General features: G+C 42.0%; 1 protein-coding gene across 1 annotated transcript in view; it reads right to left on the reverse strand.

Moving 5' to 3' along the window:
• Positions 1-17,766, reverse strand: part of SPAG17 (sperm associated antigen 17) — a 148,784-nt gene extending 131,018 nt beyond the window's left edge. Inside the window, exon 1 of the mRNA XM_039841330.1 lies at positions 17,574-17,766. Coding sequence (XP_039697264.1) covers positions 17,574-17,660 — 87 coding nt within the window. The 5' untranslated portion in view covers positions 17,661-17,766. The remainder of the gene's footprint in view (positions 1-17,573) is intronic.
• Positions 17,767-18,047: the final 281 nt, after the last annotated feature.

Genomic DNA, 18,047 nt, shown 5'->3' on the forward strand with positions numbered 1-18,047 from the left:
AAGATTTGGGGTGGGGGGCGGAAATCAAGCACAAATTAGATCTGGCAAAATACTGCTGGAAACACCCCTCCACTCGTATCCCGCCCAACATGCAGTCAACAAAGTTCTCGAATTTGAGTTCACCGGGCAGCAAGAAAAATTTCGTACAGACAAAACAAAGGTTGACCATGGGGATAACTGAAAGCACAGTGTGTGTACCCTGATTCACCACACTCATGAGTTGTGCAGTGAGTGAATTTGTTTAAGTCAGTGTAATTAGTAGCCTAAGCCTAGAGAAAGAAAACATCAATCATTTTAGTAAAACTACACTGGACATATCCATCGCTGATGGAAATGGGCTTAAGTCTGGCACACCTCAAACGCCTCAGGGAGTAGGGCCCGTTCTCCAATGCCAGGAGCCACCTACTTTATACCGTTATTGCTGAGTCTTGCCCTCTAGTAGTTATTGATCGAGTCATTCAAAGGATGGAATGAAGTCGCGTATGGACACAATCCATTACCTTTTATTTACTTTACCAGTCTCACCTAATTTGAAGCCTGGCAGGAGGGCGTCTTAACCCAAACACTTACACACTAGACTCCTAAGGCAAGAAAGTGTTCATGTAAATGCAGAGAACCTGGCTGTCTCACATAAGCCTACTGTCCCAGAGACACGGGGTCGATTTGTAACTATTTTTCTTTCATATATCGCAAATTCCCCAAATTTTATTTAGGCATTCCTGTATTCTAATATAATTACAAAAACCCTTTTAAAAACAAGTAAAAGGTAGCTTTCGGGTGACGGGATTGAGATTGCTTCCTTCTGCTAGCACAAGCAATCGGCTGGTACGGGGGAGGGCAGCGGCTACAGGACAAGAATGGTCTCTTCTGCTGCCTTTGCCAGACAGACCCGAGGTGAGATTCCCACAGTCCTTCACTCAGAACTGACCAGAGCCTGACGAGCTCTAGGAACCAACAGTTCTCTATCTGGAGAAAATGTATAAAAGCCCCAAGTAAACACTTTTTCAGTGGAACACTGAAAAAGCCATGTTTTGTTAAGTTATTTAACACTGCGCAGATATGCAAACCTGAACTTTATGTCAATACTCCGCTGAAAGGATAGCCTTTTTGTTAAGTAGATTTACTGCCAAACGAACAGAGGTTTGTGAATGTCTTTCCCACACAAGGTTTCTGCTTCGAAAGGAGCCTTGGATCTCCATCAGCAAGGAGTGTTAGTGTGGGCTGTGGGCCAGCAGAAGAAATATTTTTATTACATACAACTGGCTGCTATAATTGTATTTGTTAAAAAGGAATTCTAACTGTAAAATAAATTGGAAATATAGTTTTAAAAAATAGGTATGCATTGTTATACAATTAATGAGAACAATACAAACATCCAAGATGTGCAGTCATTATTTAACTCCTTTTACTGCCTTTACTAAACAAGTACTTATTACAGACGTTTCTCTAATTATAGGTTCCTCACAAGACTATACTTTAGTCCCCCCTTATCGGTGGGGGACACATTCCAAAACTCCCAGTGGATGCCTGAAACTGCAGATAGTACCAAGTCCTGCATATAGGATGGGTTTTCCCCCACACACATGCCTATGATAAAGTTTAATTTACAAATTAGGCATGGTAAGAGATTAACAACAAACACTAATAATAAAATAGAACAATTATAACAATATACTGTAATACGAGTTATTGAATGGCTTTAGGCCATTATTAAGTAAAACAAGGGCTACTCAAACACAAGCACTGAGATACCGAGACAGTCGATCTGAGGCTAAATGGCTCCTGACTGCCAGGCAGGTAGGGGACACAGTGTGGAAACACTGGACCAAGGGAGGATTTACGTCCCACAGGGTGGAGTGGGACAGCAAGATTTCATCATGCTACCCAGAATGGTGCACGATTTAAAATTCATGAGTTGTTTATTTCCGGAATTTTTTTTTTTTTTAATATTTTTGGACTGTGGTCGACTGCGGGTAACTGAAACCACAGAAAGGAAAACCACGGATAAGGGGGGACCACCACAGTTTGACATATTATCATCGTGCTTTTATAAATACTTATTATTTGGGAACTGGTTCGCATGGCTGTCACATTTTCTTAACTAGACTATAAGCTCTTTAGGTCAGATATCATGTTTTATATACTTTTGCACCTTATGGTGCCCAGTAATGAATGGGAAATAAAGCAGGATTCTCTATACATAAACATCTGTTGATGGATATTTTATTTTATTTATTAGTTTCAAGTATATAGTACATTTGATTAGACATTTATATAGCTTATAAAACGATCTCCCTAATTGCGCTTTCTCTCCTCTGGCTCCCCACCTAGCCATTACATTAATCTAACTGCATTCCCTATGCTGTTGATGGATATTTTAAAGCAACAGAGAATATGCTTGGGTATGGGATTTGACCCTGGGAACCACAGAGCGCTAGAATTGTGGCGTATCAGAAAACGGAGGCGTACACAGTCCACAGCCCTGAAGTTGTTTAGGAGGAAAACGGACTGTACCTGATCTAACGCAGTTCATATCGGGGGTCAGTAACAGTAAGAGTTTGGGGACTGTACCTGATCTAACACAGTTCATATCGGGGGTCAGTAACAAGAGTTTGGGGAGTTAGGCCCTGCAGCCACTCCTCTGCTAAGTCAAGTTTCCCGGGAGTGACTCAGACAAACAGCCAGATGCTAGGCGTAGGAGCGGGCGGCTCCTCCAGATCGTAGCAAGAGGCCGAAGCTCATGTACTCACATGCTTGACTAGAAGAGCCTTCCTTCCAGCTCTTTCCTTCCTCCCACTTTCTCCCATTTTTCATCAAGATGGACCTTGACGGCCGGCTCCCACCTCCCGTCCACCTACTCCCTCTATGCTGCAAATTCTATGATTCTCTTTCAAGGTGACTTTGAAATTCTTAGAAGCTTGATTTCATGGTGGGAGAATATCAGGGTCGGGTGGGGAGAGCAGGGGACAGAGTGGAGCCAAGCATGGAACCAGCGATTGGGCCAGGATCCAGGAGAGGTCCACAGTCTAAACCCAAGGCCACCTCCTGCAGCAAAGCTGCCGTCCGCCCACCCTACACCTCTGACCCCTGTCCAGGAGTGTGCCGGACCCACTGCTCACAGCAATCCCTGCCTCTGCTTGGTGAGGTTACGCTGAGAACCTGAAATTTGCTACCGTGGAAGTATTTAGACTATGGTGATGGCAAATGCTACAAAGCAGAGCTTCCCTCCCGGAGAGCAGGTTATTAATAATTTACCAGTGCATTAGGGCCCCATCCTAGGAAGGCCTCTGTGCCTAAGACTGACTTAGAGATGATTTTTATTGAAAAGGCCAAGGCTGCCTTGAAAAAATACTGAGAGCAAAGCAGATTCTCTCCATCTACTGCACCCCCGCCCCCAATATACAGTTGCGTAGCAGTGAGCTATGTGCACTGATAAGGGTCTGCTGATGCTATTTCAGGTGTGACCCAGCCTTAGGCACCATCCTTCAAAATGGGCTCTATGAAAAGCAGGTGACAAGGCAAGAAGAGAGAGGCCACTGTGGGAGGCACAGGGCCAACCTATTCCAAGACTTTCTTTTCCTCCTGACCATCCCAGGGGTCTACCTCCCCACTTAGGATCTAAGCACTGGAGCCATTGTCTTAGGAGGTCCCCAGTCACTCCTTCCTACAGGTGACAGGACTCCCTCATACTTCGGTGGTCCTTTGGAGAAGCGCAGGCCATTAAGGCATAGTGGTTAAGAGTCTTGGCTCAGCAGACAGATGGCCTGGATTTGAATCTCGCTGACCAGCTGCGTGGCAAGTTGCTTACCTACTCTGTACCTCATGTGTGAGTGAGGATAACGACAGTACCTACATCTTGGGATTGTCTGAAGATTAAAAAAAAGTCCTGCAGAAAAATCCTTTGATAGGGAGCCTTTCTGAGCACAGCACCCAGCAATAATCATATTGTTTTGCGGGGGCCTTTGCTCTTATTAGTCATTAGAACAAACATGGTTATTCCATATATGATGTTGAGAGCTTATGGGTGAACCAAGAAAAAAAATCAAATAGAATATACACAGTTGCATCATGAAAAAGCAAATATTAATTCAAATGACAGTCAATTTGTAAAGTAATATTCTCTTTGATAACAATAAACTTGTTAACTGATATATTTCTAAAATATTTCAAGTTCTTGAAAGAGAGGCAAAAATCATGAACATGGGAAGTTAAAAATTCTACAGGTATATAATTTTCAGAGCTTTGGGAGAAAATGTGAGGGTGGCAGGAAGGATCTTTAAGTTATTTTGCACCTGGTGTAGGTCTGTCAGCAACATTAACCGCTCACCATCTGTGAAGAAGGCATTAGTCAGAGCCAAGTAAGAAGTGCAGAGGCTGACTAAGGAGATGGACTCCGAGGCAGCCACGCAGAGGACTGGGCACCAGGTTAATGTTCATTAGAGATGGGGACCTGCTTACTTGGCTTAAAAATAAAAGAGCGTGGATCAGATGTTTGGTATTTGGATTGCAAATACGAATCTGGTTAATTTTATAGATACAGACCTAAAATACATATGTCAGGGCTAGTTCTTAAAAACGAAAGCAAAATGATTGATGTTTATTTTTGATAGGGAGCCTTAGTGCACCCCTCTCTCCAGATAAGGTGGGCTCCCTGGCCTGCTGCTATATTCTGGCCTCCCCCGAACCTCGGACAGGACTTTCCAGAATCCACCATCTCCTTCTCCTGGGTAGAAAAAAGTTTACACACATCACCTCCTACTCAGCTCAGGGCCTTAATAGTTGATTGTGGTAAGTGGATAAATAAACATGCCCCAAAGGCTTTAGCGAAGTAAAACATAAAAACTTTTAAAAGTATTTTTTTTCTCCAAGCTATCTGCATTTTTGAAAAGGAATCCCAGTGACTCCTGGACTAACCCAAAAGGGATGCCCAGCTAACGGGGTATTTTAGACAGTGCCCTGGGCCAGTGGGAAAGGCTCCTCTAGAATCATACCACCTAGACGACTTCCTACCTTAACCGTGTGCCTGGCACAGAGCAGCAGTCAATAAATGTTTCTTGAACTTAGCAGCCAAAACCACACACTAAAGAGAGTTTTTACACAGGCTCAGCATGGGAGTGCCGTCTAAGTATGTGGCGTTTTATCAGCCGCACTCGGTGCTCTGGAAGGAACCATGTCTCAGAATCACCGAGCACTTGGATTAAAGAAAGAGTGTGGTCCTTTGATGCTTAGACAACACTTCAATGTCTTATATTCACCGATGAGGATTCAGTCGTCCAGAAGCATCTTTACTATACATGCACACACTATCTGCCTGGTTTTCCTAGTCTTCATAAATACTAAATGTAATCACTAATTAAAGTTACTGACTTCTGGTGTAAAGATGCAGTGCTCTGTAGTAATATCAAATTCTGTCTCTGTAATTTCTTAGCCAAATGACCTTGAATCTATCTTTGTGACTCAGTTTTCTCATTTATAAAAATGGATCTAATAGTAAAACTTTTCAAAGGCTATTGCAAGGCTCTAATGAACAAATAAATCTAGAGTCATTTCGTAAATTGGAAGCTCCATGCAAAGGTAAAATATTAATATATGCAAAGGAAATATTCCAGTTTCCCTTAGAAAGTTCTGCAAAGTGAGTTAAAAGAGATTACTTCTGTAATTTTAAATTTGTATATGTCCCGAGGATCTTCCTTGGGCAGTTAGACTCTGTGCTTAGGCTGTTTGATTATTTTTCTTTCGTTTTTCGGAGTCCTTGGCCCATCCCACCAATCTAGCACATGAGCCTAATTCGGTTTTGCTCCATGCATCAGAGAGTTTTAAGACAGCTATTAAAACACCACATGGAAAAGCTTTGCAGGGAATTCTACTCCACAGAGAAACCACAGAAACCGCTACACACCTTAACTATCTCCCCACCCCCAAGAGTTGGTTAAATTATGGCTCCATTATGTTAGCACAATCCAACCAGTTTTACTGCTTGGAGCAAAATCTGAGGTCCAAAATGAACTTCAGAACATAAAAAGTAAGGCAAACCTCAAAAGGAAACAAGCTTCTTTGGGTTTTCAAACAAATATTACATATCAGAAGCATTCTTCTAACCAAAGAGACCAAGCAAAGCTAAGAGGAGTCCTGCTAATTGCTCCACAAAAGTAAAATTAGAATCAGGGACTCACCCAAAAGAAAGGAGAGCTCTTTTCATCATCAGATGTTAAAGGCTACAAGCTTTCATCAGCTCCTTCCTCAGACTAAGACCTTCCTGTGCCCGCCGTGAGTCCCTTCCATGTTGGGTTACTGACTTCCCCATTAAAATTAAGATAGATTTTCAAGATTCAATATTATCTCCTCAGTTACCCGATTGTAGCCCTTTTCTTTTCTTTTCTTTTTTTTCCCTACCTTTCTTTCTCTAATTTAAATGTCATTTATCCAGGAAGCATTGTGGTGCAGTCTGTGAATGTGTAGAGCCTTGGCAATAGGCCTACCCAGAGGAAACAAAATAACCAACTAATATTCTTTCTAATGAGCCATCCGTCCCCATAGCTGCTACTTCACTAATTATGTCTCATGGACAACTCATTTTATTGCAGTTAACGCAAGTGTCCTCACTTATCATTTGTTCACTACAAGGACACTGATCAAGTTTAATTCCTACATCCATCTGGACTGAGTGCAGAATACCCAAGAATACTTCTGACTCCCCAAAATTCAATAAAATGTCCAAGAAATGCCAATATTTTGGTAACCAAATTATATCCTCCATAAGTCTCTAATACCAGGAAGTAGAACAAAAATTCTTTGTCTGAAAACCTGTTCTCATTTTTAGGTCTAAAACTATGGTCTCCAAATTAGGTTGCAGAAAAGAACAGGCATCGCAGGACAGCCGTGGGGCACTGTCAGGACCTCGAGATCCCCGGGATTGCATCGTGTCAGTGGGACCCTCCCTGGGGGGCCTCACAAGCCGTGAGGGTGCACCTAGAGCAAGTGGCGTGGGGGGAATCTGTGTCCTCCTCCCTCAGCTCAACAAAAGAGGAGCACTTTGACTCAACAGCACTTATTAAATTACTATGATTAAATGTCTATGATGTAACGAACAATAAAGGATACACAAAAATGACTAAGGAAGTTTGACAGTAAGCCAACAATGCTTATACTTCAAAATAAGTTCCTTAAAAGGCCTTTTCCTGTGCTGGCTACTTAGCATCAGTTGCTCTGACTGGCCCATCAAGGGAGTTAGGATATGAGGCTCTCCAGAGCTGGTTCTATGCAGCGACCTTGACTTTTCCGGGAATAGTTACAGGAAAGCAAGAGGTTGTGGACACCTGTCTCTGAGTGAGAAAGTTGGGATAAGACCCTCAAATCGACAAGTAAAGGGTAAAAAAAAATTGATCAAAATCCATCAGTGCTAGTGGGAGGGCACAGTAGAGTTGGAGGTGGGTGTCTGAGGCAGGTCCTGAGATTTTCTCCCTAGCATGTTTGTAAATTTCTTCAGATTTCCTTTCAACTGTCACTGTTTTAGGGACAGTTTTCTTGGGAGGCAGAAGGAAGGTGAGGTGGGGAAGGAGGGAAGGTGTCACTGCAGCTAGGGAAGGAACTGTGCACGTCATCAGAAGCAATTAGAAGGTTGCCAGTAATCTTAGCAAGAGCAGTTCCATTGGAATGAAACCACTTCCTGCTCATTCCTTCACCCCTACAATCCTACGCACCCTCATAACTCACATATCTCCTCTATAATATGAACCTCGTTTAAGGACCATGTGACAAAATATTCCAAGTTAATGATTATGATAAATTTTAAGCCCTGGATGGTTATGGTTATTAATTTTCTCCAATTACACTGGTCCATGGAGTCTATTTATTGGTTACACCAGGGCAGTAATTCATTATAATTATTCTTCTCCTATTGATTTCCTAACATAGTCCTTACAATAGCCCTTTCAATGGTCCAATGAAAAGAGCACTGGATTTAGTATAGAAAACCCGATTATTGGTCCTGATTCCAACCACATGGTCTTGGAAAAACACTCAAGTACTCAGAACCGGGACTTTAACAAAATAATACAGCAGAGAGTCATTCGTTCATTCAACCGATATTTACCGAGGAGTTACTATATGCCAACCATTAAAATGGGCATTAGAAATAGGATGCATAGGCATAAGGTGTAATCACTACCCTTAAACATCATCAGCTGGGGAAGGAAACACACAAAGGTGAAAACAGACTGTAGGTACAAGCATTTCATAGCTATAAAGCCTAAAATCCATGACAGTGTTTGCTTTGGGGAGAGAAACGAGTGGGACAGGCGGTAGGGGCTCATGGACAAACTGTTCTCCATTTTTTTTACAGTGTATAATTTTTTAAAAAGACAGAAAATCAGCACTTGTCAATTTGTCATGATGGCACAAATGTGCTACTCTTTGTGCTCTTCTGCATGTAAAAAAGTACTGGAAAAAAGTCTCTGCTCTCGAAAGCCCCAAGTCTAGTAGGGGAAATAGATGTACCAATGGTCGTAATGGAAAGTGACAGGCATTTTTCTAGACTGCATCTCTCCCTGTGTCTTAGGCGAAGCCCCTGGGGAGATGCCACTTGGATAATGGTGGAAGGAGTCCTTCGTCTCGGTCTCCTGCTTGTGGCTTTCCATCTACGCAGCGGCCTCCCTCCCGCCTCAGAAGAGCAAGGCCTTCTTGCTTTAATTTCCTCCCCTTTTCACATTTTCATCTCACTACACCCTTCGCCCGTCTCTCGAGCTTGCTCCTTTTCTTGGGCTGAGGACAGGATTCCAATCCTTCTTCTTTTGTGCTGGAGTAAATGACCCACTTTTCTTTGACCTCTTTAACCACTTTCTTCCTTCAGTTCTCCTATCTTTCTCTCCAGTTTTCAATCCCTTCCTCCTCTTTCCCCTCTATCCTATTTCAAGCACATATAGCTATCCTCACTGAACCCCAGCCTCCCCACTACTTCTCACCACTGGATGAGGCAGAAAGAAGGAAGGTTAGACAGCTGTTGATGTTAGAAATTATGAGAAGTACAAAAGGAACTAAAATAGGTAGGATAATAGGAATTGCTGACCAATTTGAAATTAGAAGAGAAGATTCCAGGATGATTTCTAACGTCAGTGGATAGGATACTACCAGTTTTGAACATGCCGAGTTTGAAGAACATGTGTAACATCCATATGGAAATACATAAAAGAGTAATAATAATAATCATTACTATTATATTTATATCAAGCTAAATAGTATCCCACGTTCTTTCATATACTTTGTTTAATTTTCATACCACTCCAGTAATCATAGTAACACTACAAATTAGCATACTAATTACTTAGAGCTCCTCCCTCTCGAGTGCCTACTATTCCTCCATTTGGCAGTTATTCGAGCCCCTCCACATGTCAGCTTCTGGTGATATATCGGTGCACAAGACACATCCCTGCCTCCCTGGAGCTCACACTCGCGTGCAGGGGAGCAGACAGGGATGGGCTAAATGTGAAGCAGAAGGCCAGCAAATCAGGTAGGTGGATAGTAGGCTACGGTGTAGTTTCAGTCGGTGGCTGAGGGAGGAGAGGTTTGAACAGAATCCTACAAGAGGGGAGGGAGTGACTGTCATGGGAAGCGTCGTTCTGGGCAGAGGACACAGCGAGAGCTCAGGCTCTGAGTTGGCAGCGTGCTTCCTGATGGGTTTGAAGAGCAACAAAAAGGCCAGTGTGGTTACAAAGGATCAGGTGAAAGGGTGAGTCACTGGAGATACAGAGGAAGTCAGAGTGGTGGCAGAGCCCCTCCCCCACTCCAATCCCTCCCCCACACGGGGTCTTACAAAACCTAAAGGCCAAAAGGCCGATGGAGCATTTGGATTTTACTCCATCTTCTGCATGAAAAGAACCACTGTGGCTGCCGTGTGGTGACAAGACTCTAGGGCAGCAGGAATGAGAGGGAAAGACTAAGTTCTGAAGCTCGTGAGCCACTACTCGTAGCGTAGGCAAGAGATGACAGTGGCTTGGATTAAGGTGTAGTGGTGGGTGGGTAAGGGGGTGCCAAGAGCAGAGATTTTAGATACATTTCAAAGGTAGAACCAACAAGATTTACTACAAATTGACTATGGGGTGCAGAAAAAAGATAAAAACAATGAAGGTTTCTGGTCCTAGTGACTCTCTGGGTGAATGGTGACACCATCCAATGAGAAGGTGAAGACCTGGTGAATAGCAGGTTTGAAGGGGGAAATCAAGGTTTGGTTTGGCTGTGCTTAGTCCGAGATACTGTATGTTAGATGCCTTCAAATCCTCTCAACAATCTTTTTAATATCTGCAAGGGCGGTATGACCACTGTCCCTGTTTCATGGATACAAAAACTAAGGCTTTGAGATTTTCTTCAACTTAAGTTCTGAGGACCAATGGTCAGGGACTAATTCTGGAGCTCAAGAAGAGAAAACAGGCCAGGAGGCTGAGATGGTAAAACACACTCAACGAATTTAGTTCATCAGACCACTGTGTACTTATCACTATTCGGTGCTGTGGCCACGAGCAAGAGAATTAAAAATAACCTTTTGCTACTCTCCAGGAATTTGCAGAGATGTAGTAGATGGCATTAAAGATATCAATCACTGCAGTAGTTTAGGAAGGAAAAAAGTCAGGAGGGACAGAACGGTGTGACTTGAGCTCCTATCTGGCAGACATAGGGAAGCATTTTAATGAGAAGAAGTTGGATGGAGGCAGTGAGATCTTCAGGCCAGGGAACTGCGTGGGGATAGTCAGTATGTGCCTGGGGTACCACAGAGTCCATTCAATTGCAGTAGAGGGAGATAAATAAAGATGGATGGGCAGAAAAAGGCCAAAGTAGGCAGGGCTGTGAAAGCCAGGCAGAACATCTTGGATTTTGTCCTTAGGTCACTGAGAGCCGATGATGGTGCCTATAGCTACAGCTGAAACGCGGTCAACGTTCACCGTTTCCTAACTAACATTTTCCTCAGATGTTGCCAAACTTATATTGGCAACACTTACATTTTACTTATATTTAATATTTTTCATTTGCAATAAAAATGATCACATATTACATTTAGGTAGATATTTTGACATGCTAATTCTCTGTGGTTCCAAACTCATTCAAATAATACATTTTTGTCAAAAAAGAGAAATTATAATGTGAGGTTATGAAAAGTCCATTTCCCTCTTAACATTCTTCCTAGCAACTCACTTGTTTTCATTGGCTTTTATTAAAACAACCTTTGTGTGAACTGGCAATTTGTTTTGTAAATATCAATGAAAGCATATTTCAGAAAATATAGTAATAAAAACCAACCCAATTTCAGAAATACGCTTGCTGCCAGACATCAGTCTTCAGCTTATGTTATAAGTATTTCCAGTAAGTCTTAAATACACATTAATATGAGAAATAGCTTACTGTTTAAGATCAAAAAAGCTGAAAAATCCTTCACTGCCTCAAAAATTGCTCAAGTAGTATCCAATAAAATGTGTTTCCCTTTTTGATAAACTACATTTGTAATGGTTTAAGCACTTCAATTCAATTGAACATTTTCCCCGTGACAACCTACTTAGGCTCAGTTTATCATTCTAGTATCTACATACCTTAGAATTTTGTTTATTTAAGAGATTTGGCATATTATCATTTCAGCAGTACCCACCTTGAACCCTCATCCAATTTCCAAACCTGTATAAGAATTGTAAGTTTTGTTCACGAGCACCAGGGTAACTCTATTGCTGTTTTTCATTGTGCACAACTCAGCTATTATCTTGGAGCTACATTTAATAACAGAAAAATATTATTTATTAACTGAAGTATAGTAAGGAGAGACCGCTAACTGTTGTAAAGGACTTTCACATGAATGCCTCCCGGCTGGCAGACGAACTGTCTCTGAGAAATGAAATGGTATCTGTGTAGTTCTTTTCAGGGCACTGTCATGATCAACCTCTGTATCTGCTGCAATGTGCTTTTTTACATAAATGTTTTCTGCCCCTTCCTATTTTCTTAGAAAACATCTCCTCAGTCTAGTAACTGCCCTGGTTTCCTCAGTACAGATTTCTTCATATGTCAAGGTAAATCAGTGGATTAGTTTTGCATATGGTTTCAGTGTGGTACCATGTGCCTAGAACAACACTAGTGATTATGGCGTACGTATAAGGAGTATAAGATGTGATTTTGCTGTGAAGTAGCTCACATTATACTTGTGCCCTACAAAACATGAAATGATAGCAAGTAATTCCAGGCATTCCACAATTCAGAGAGTTGAATGTATGAGGGCCTCAAAACGTGGGTAGAACAAGGAGAGGGACAGGGGAAGTTCATCAAGCAAGGAGACTAACATGAGTGAAAGAGCAGGATGCAGGGGAGGAGCTCATTCACTAACGGATTATTAGATGCCAGGTGCTATAGAAATGTTTATGAAATGAAATAAATATCATCTAATCTTTGCAGCAAGCCTATAAGGTGGGTATCATTACCTCTAGCTAACAAAGGGAGAATAAGGCTCAGAGAAGGTAAGAAAGTAGCTCTGGGTCACTCATTATACATTTCAACATCAGATTCAGTATCTAAGTCCACCCGGCCCCAGAACTGGACTTTCTGTAGCAGCTCACTGCCTCCTTCATGTGTCTATACTACAGTGAGGAGACTGCCTGCAGCAGTTCAATTTAATGGTTAGGTGGGACCATGTGAAAGGGGGATGAAGGAGCCAGGAGATTAAATTTTGAGATTACAGATGGTCACTGATAGTTTCTGAGCTGGGAATGGCCACGGTGTGAGCAGTGTCTAGGAAAGAGAAGTTGGCCATAGGTTTGATACACAAGAATAGATAATTCTATAGTGAGTAGAAGTAATGGGCTCTTGTAACATTTGATGCAGGCCAGGGCTGGAATGAAGGCATGGGAACGGAGAAGAGATCAAAGTGAGAAAACTTTAAAGGAAAAATCAAGAGGACTTAGAGGCAGACTGAGTAACAAGACTAATGACTCATAGGTGAGCTTTAGTTTCTGTGAAAATTAGAGTGCCATTGACAGAATGTGGAAAGTTGAGAGGGAGAGGTGGTCTAAGGCTTTGAGGAGCCAAGTTTGGCAGGCACGGCCAGAGAAAGTGCAGTATACTTCCAGGTAGCAGAGTAAGTCATTTTTTGGAACTATTTTTGGAGAGAGGAAAATAATTTTTTCCTAATCAAGACACTCAATATTTCTATTTGCCTTACTTAAATAATCTCAGAAAAAAAAAATTCAGAGAGTTGAATGTAAAAAGAAAATGCTACCTCCTGGCTCTCTTCTAAATGACTATGAGTCAGAAGATGAAAGACACAAGGAGAAAGTCTAGTTTCAGGTAAAATGAGCATACTTCCATATTTATTTACTGGTTTTAGGCAACACTTTGATTTTGAATTTAAGTTCTAATCAAATAACTATTCAACACACATTCTTTAAATAACTTATTCTTCTCTCACAATACCTACCTTCATAGCACTGTTTTCGGGTTTGAGATAAGACCGGCAATGTCATTTGAGCCTCTATATGTCAGGTGCTTGCACTATATCAGTGAGCAAGATAAATCCCTCCCCTCCTGAAGGGTTATACAGTTTTGTTTTTAAATTACAAGGTTTATATAAAATGCTATAATTATCGGATCATAACTTAATAGTTCTGTTAAGGAGAAAGGAAGGACTAGTGAGAAAATCTACAATCTGGTCCCTCGTGTGCTAAGTTATCACGTGTCTTTGGATCAGACCTTGGAACGTCCGGATCCTCAGGTTTACACAGCGGGCAGGTTGGCCCAGGAACTCTGGGGCGCTTTACCTCCGAGGGAGTATCGTAAAGGACAGCCCTACCGTGTGTGGCATCAGTTTATGTCTTTTATGCAAATATTATTACTTATTTGAAAAAGAGGAAACATACATTGAGAATGAAAAAATAGAAATTGGAAGCAAGACCTCATGCATCTCACTAAGTTCCTCAATAAATTATAGTAGCTTTTCCCAATATTTTAAAATATGTAGATTTTTTTCGTAGTTTTTTAAATACGAAATGTCCAGACCCTTAAGTTGGGGATTAGGGACCTGAACTCATCATTCCAAAATATAATTAGTGAATTGGAATAGTGAGGCTGGTGGGGCCAAGGGGTGTGCGGTTGCCATTAACTTTTTTTTCTGTGTTTTTCTCTCTCTCTTTTTTCTTTGTGTGTGTGTGCGTGCGTGTGTGTGTGTGTGTGTGTGCACGCGCGCGCGCGTGTGTGCATGTGTGTTTTCTGTGGTCACAGTAAACAAATGTTAATAATTGTTATGCCAATAGTTGGTCTCACAAGTTCTGGCTGCCTGTTTGCTACACATAAAATGAAACTTTAAATGAAAAACAAATGGAAAGAAATAAGCATCCTCAGATAATCTGAAAATATAAAAATATTTAACAATTAAAATTAGCAAAATCCCAAAGCAAACTCCACCTGTGTTATATCTAAATCAACCTAAACAAACTTTTGGAGAATCCTGCAATTCTGAAGAAGACATCTGGGGACAAAAGTCCATACCTCAAAGAAAAAAAAGTTTTGTATCTGGTATCTGGCTTCTAAATATCCTCTACGCTGCTTATCTTAGTTTCTTTAATAAAAACAAACAAACAAACAAACAAAAATATCCTCTATGCTGGTATCACGCTATCACTTAAAATAGATAACATTGTAAGATCTTTTTGTCCCCATGTTGACATAAAAGTTCTTACCATAACACAAAATCCCAACTGAAACATACTGCTCAGTCATTTTGAAGCCGTGTGACATTACTTAGAGACAGGCCTTTGGCAATACGTAAGCTTCTCGAGGGAATAGCTACACTGTTTGAACAATTCTAAAAATGTTTTAAATTGTCACGTACAAAGCTTCTAGTAATCTCCCCCTTCCCAGCATCGCATGCCATATATCGGGCCTGGAAGAAATGGAAAAATAAGAATTACAAAATCTCTTAGACCACGGTGACGTCAGCAAGATGGCAGACCACGAAGCTCTAGGCCCTCTGCCCCCGACGGAAACATTAGAAAAATAACTGCAGACTGACTAAAATAGCTATAGGAGCTTTGAAACAAGTCAAAGATCTAAAGCAACCAAGCGAATGCCCAACCCCAAAAAGGTACATTCAATATGCTCTGAAAACTTGTGGAATTTTTACTCTTCCTTGCCTCATCCTTTCTCCATTCAATGAAGAAAGGACGTTCTTTACAACAACTGGTGCTGGGAAAACTGGATATTCACATGCAAAAATAAAGTTGGACCCTTACCTCACACCATTTACAAAAATTAACTCAAAACATATCAAAGATCTAAATGTAAGACATAAAACTAAAAAACTCTTAGAAGAAAAGAGTTCTAAGGGGAAAGCTTAGAACTTGGGTTTGAGGGGAAAGCTTCATGACTTGGGTTTGGCAATGATTTCTTAGATATGACACCAAGTGCACTAAAAAATTGACAACTATTCTAGCCTGAGAGGACAGACCAACACAGTGAGAAAAGGTAAATTAACTAAAACTAAATTGTGAACTTGTTTATTCTCTTTAAAGTCTAGTATAGCTCAGCATGAGCATGAGTTCAAAACTACTATTGGTTTGGATTTCTTAATCAGTTCATTCTAAACACTGGCTAATGAAAGATTGGCAGGTAGACCTCCCTCTCTTTCACCCACATACACAGTAGCACACACACACTCATCCACACACTGAAGCACAAATCTGCATATGAGTAGCAACTGTGTGGAAAGAAACTCTGAGAACTGAAGCAATAACCTTTTTTGAGCACCCACTATGTGCAGAGCACTTTGCTAAGCCCTATGAATAAGGAATTCACACATCTACAGTCACTTTACCCCAAATTCAGTCTGTTACACTGGTGGTTAGGGCATGTCTCTGGGCATTGGACTGCTGAGTTAATCTGGAAATTTTCCTCTTGGATCTGACATGAAACCAAAATGAGAAAAAAATATGGGAGGAGGTGGAGGGCAGTTGTCCTCCCCCTGCAATAAAAAACCATGTATTCCAACAAACTGAAGAAGTTTGCTCTTGGTAGTTGAAACTACATATTACTTGGAGTTCAAATTCTTTCTATTAATATATAAGATTTATTGAAATTATATTGTTTGAGCAGGAGCAAGAAAGCTGAATATTATTTCAGGTTTTTGAGCCATAAGGAAAAATAGTGCCTTTAGGTTTTCCATTCAACCAGGAAAATTATAGCTTCATATTTGCAACACTGAAGCTAATGCAGTGTCAGCACCTCTGTCAGACTCCACTGTTCGGCAGTTTATAACTCAAGCAGAGACATTCGCTCCAAGCCCAAACCTGGCCTACATGATCTCAAAGCGAATGGAGGAAAAATTCTTTTGGCTAGCACTGAATTATAAAAGCAAAGAGAGGGTGCTTTTACAGAGTGTTTGGAAAACATCTTTGAGAATTTGAGAATATGACAGGGAATTACTGAGCTGACATCCTTCATTCCTAAAGTTATAGAAATAATCAAAAATTACATGATGTCATGTCAGCATCAGCAGTATCTTAACTACCTTCATGCAGTTCTTCATCACGTAGAATTCCATATCAGACAGAATTACTGTTCACAGAGAAAAACAATTATAGTGGGAAATAAGGACAAGTAGGTAGCAATTTCTCACGAGGGTGTTCTCACCACTGGTGTTTAGCTGTATTTTTCCTTTAAGCGTTAACTCTCTAGTGCACTGTATGCACACATACAAAATTTTTTTCCAGTTTTTAAAGTACATTAGAATGGAAGAGTGGAATTCCCCAAATCAACCTTCCTCCTTCCAAAAGTTATCGTGGGCTTAGATACAACTGTGTGTTGAAGGGGTGACTGGGCTGCCCAACTCACTAGGTGTGAGTGGGGTGAGGAGCTAGTCAGTCCTAGGATGCGGTACAATTTGAAGTCACTGTGGCAGGTGCATTACAGATTGCCCGGTGCCTCTGTGGCATCCTATGCATGAGTCTAGCTGCCAGCCCCTCACCACTCAGACCTCCTACTATGGTACCTTCAAAATACGTCAAATCTTCGATTTGGTATCGATGTGGCATCAAGAAATTACACAAGAAAGTCATCCTTTCCCGAAGAAGGCTCACTTGTATTAAATACCTTGTTATCTTAGGCACTCCCTGTTTTCAGCCAGCATTTACTGAAACCTTTCTCTGGGCCAGGCTACAAGTGATTTCGAAGAGATTTCTATCCTCCAGGAGAGTCAGGAGGAAGGGAACGGTTCACACAGACAACTCCAGGATGACTTCACTGAAAAGGATCGTGAGTGACAGAAGGATACCTTCTCTCTTCCCCACCACGCATCTGTCAACCATTTGAAATCACACTGACTCCCCCGCTCCTAGCCTCGCACCCGTCTCCCTTTTTCCCCTCAACTCTCGCTCTCAAGCACTCTCTGGGTCGTTTTGCGAGTGGAATGACCAGGCCCTGGACAGAGGGACCAAAGAGTTTTAGGAGGGGGCACTGGTTGCGTCTGGGAGTCAGGACGAGCCTGGCGGCGTGGCCTGGGGAGTCCGGCCGGGCTCTGGCACTGCCGGGGACAGAGAGGACTTACGGGGCTCTGGGCTCACCTGATTGAAGTGTGCAGCGATAAGCGACGGTTCCCATATCTTAGAACTGGTGCCCGCCGTCCCGCCTTTCTCCTTCTTGGGTGCCATGCAAAGGACGGGAGGAGCATTGGCCTCTAAACTGGGCTCAGGCCCAGACTGAGCGTCCCCGATGCCATGGTAACCGAAGCCACGCCCAGTTCCTGACCAAATTCGGTTCCCCTCCCCCAAACCTGTTCTCAATCCTCCGGTCAACTGCTTTCGTCGCCACAGCAACCGAGTTTCCCAGCTAGCGGCAACTCCGGGGCGGGATTCCTAGGCCCTGGTTAAACCCTAGGGTTTTGCAGCTGAACTATGCAAGAGGAGAGGATGAGGCCGGCCTCAAGCTGGTTGGGCTACTTTCTTTATTCACTTGGGCCCCTCCGCTTCCTCCTGGAGCCTTTCTGGTCCAAGGCAATTGTCTACAAACACTAAACCCCTGAAATCCTGTCCATGACT

This window comes from Pteropus medius, unplaced genomic scaffold, assembly GCF_902729225.1.
Source record: "Pteropus medius unplaced genomic scaffold, Ma_sr-lr_union100, whole genome shotgun sequence".
Classification (NCBI taxonomy): domain Eukaryota; kingdom Metazoa; phylum Chordata; class Mammalia; order Chiroptera; family Pteropodidae; genus Pteropus; species Pteropus medius.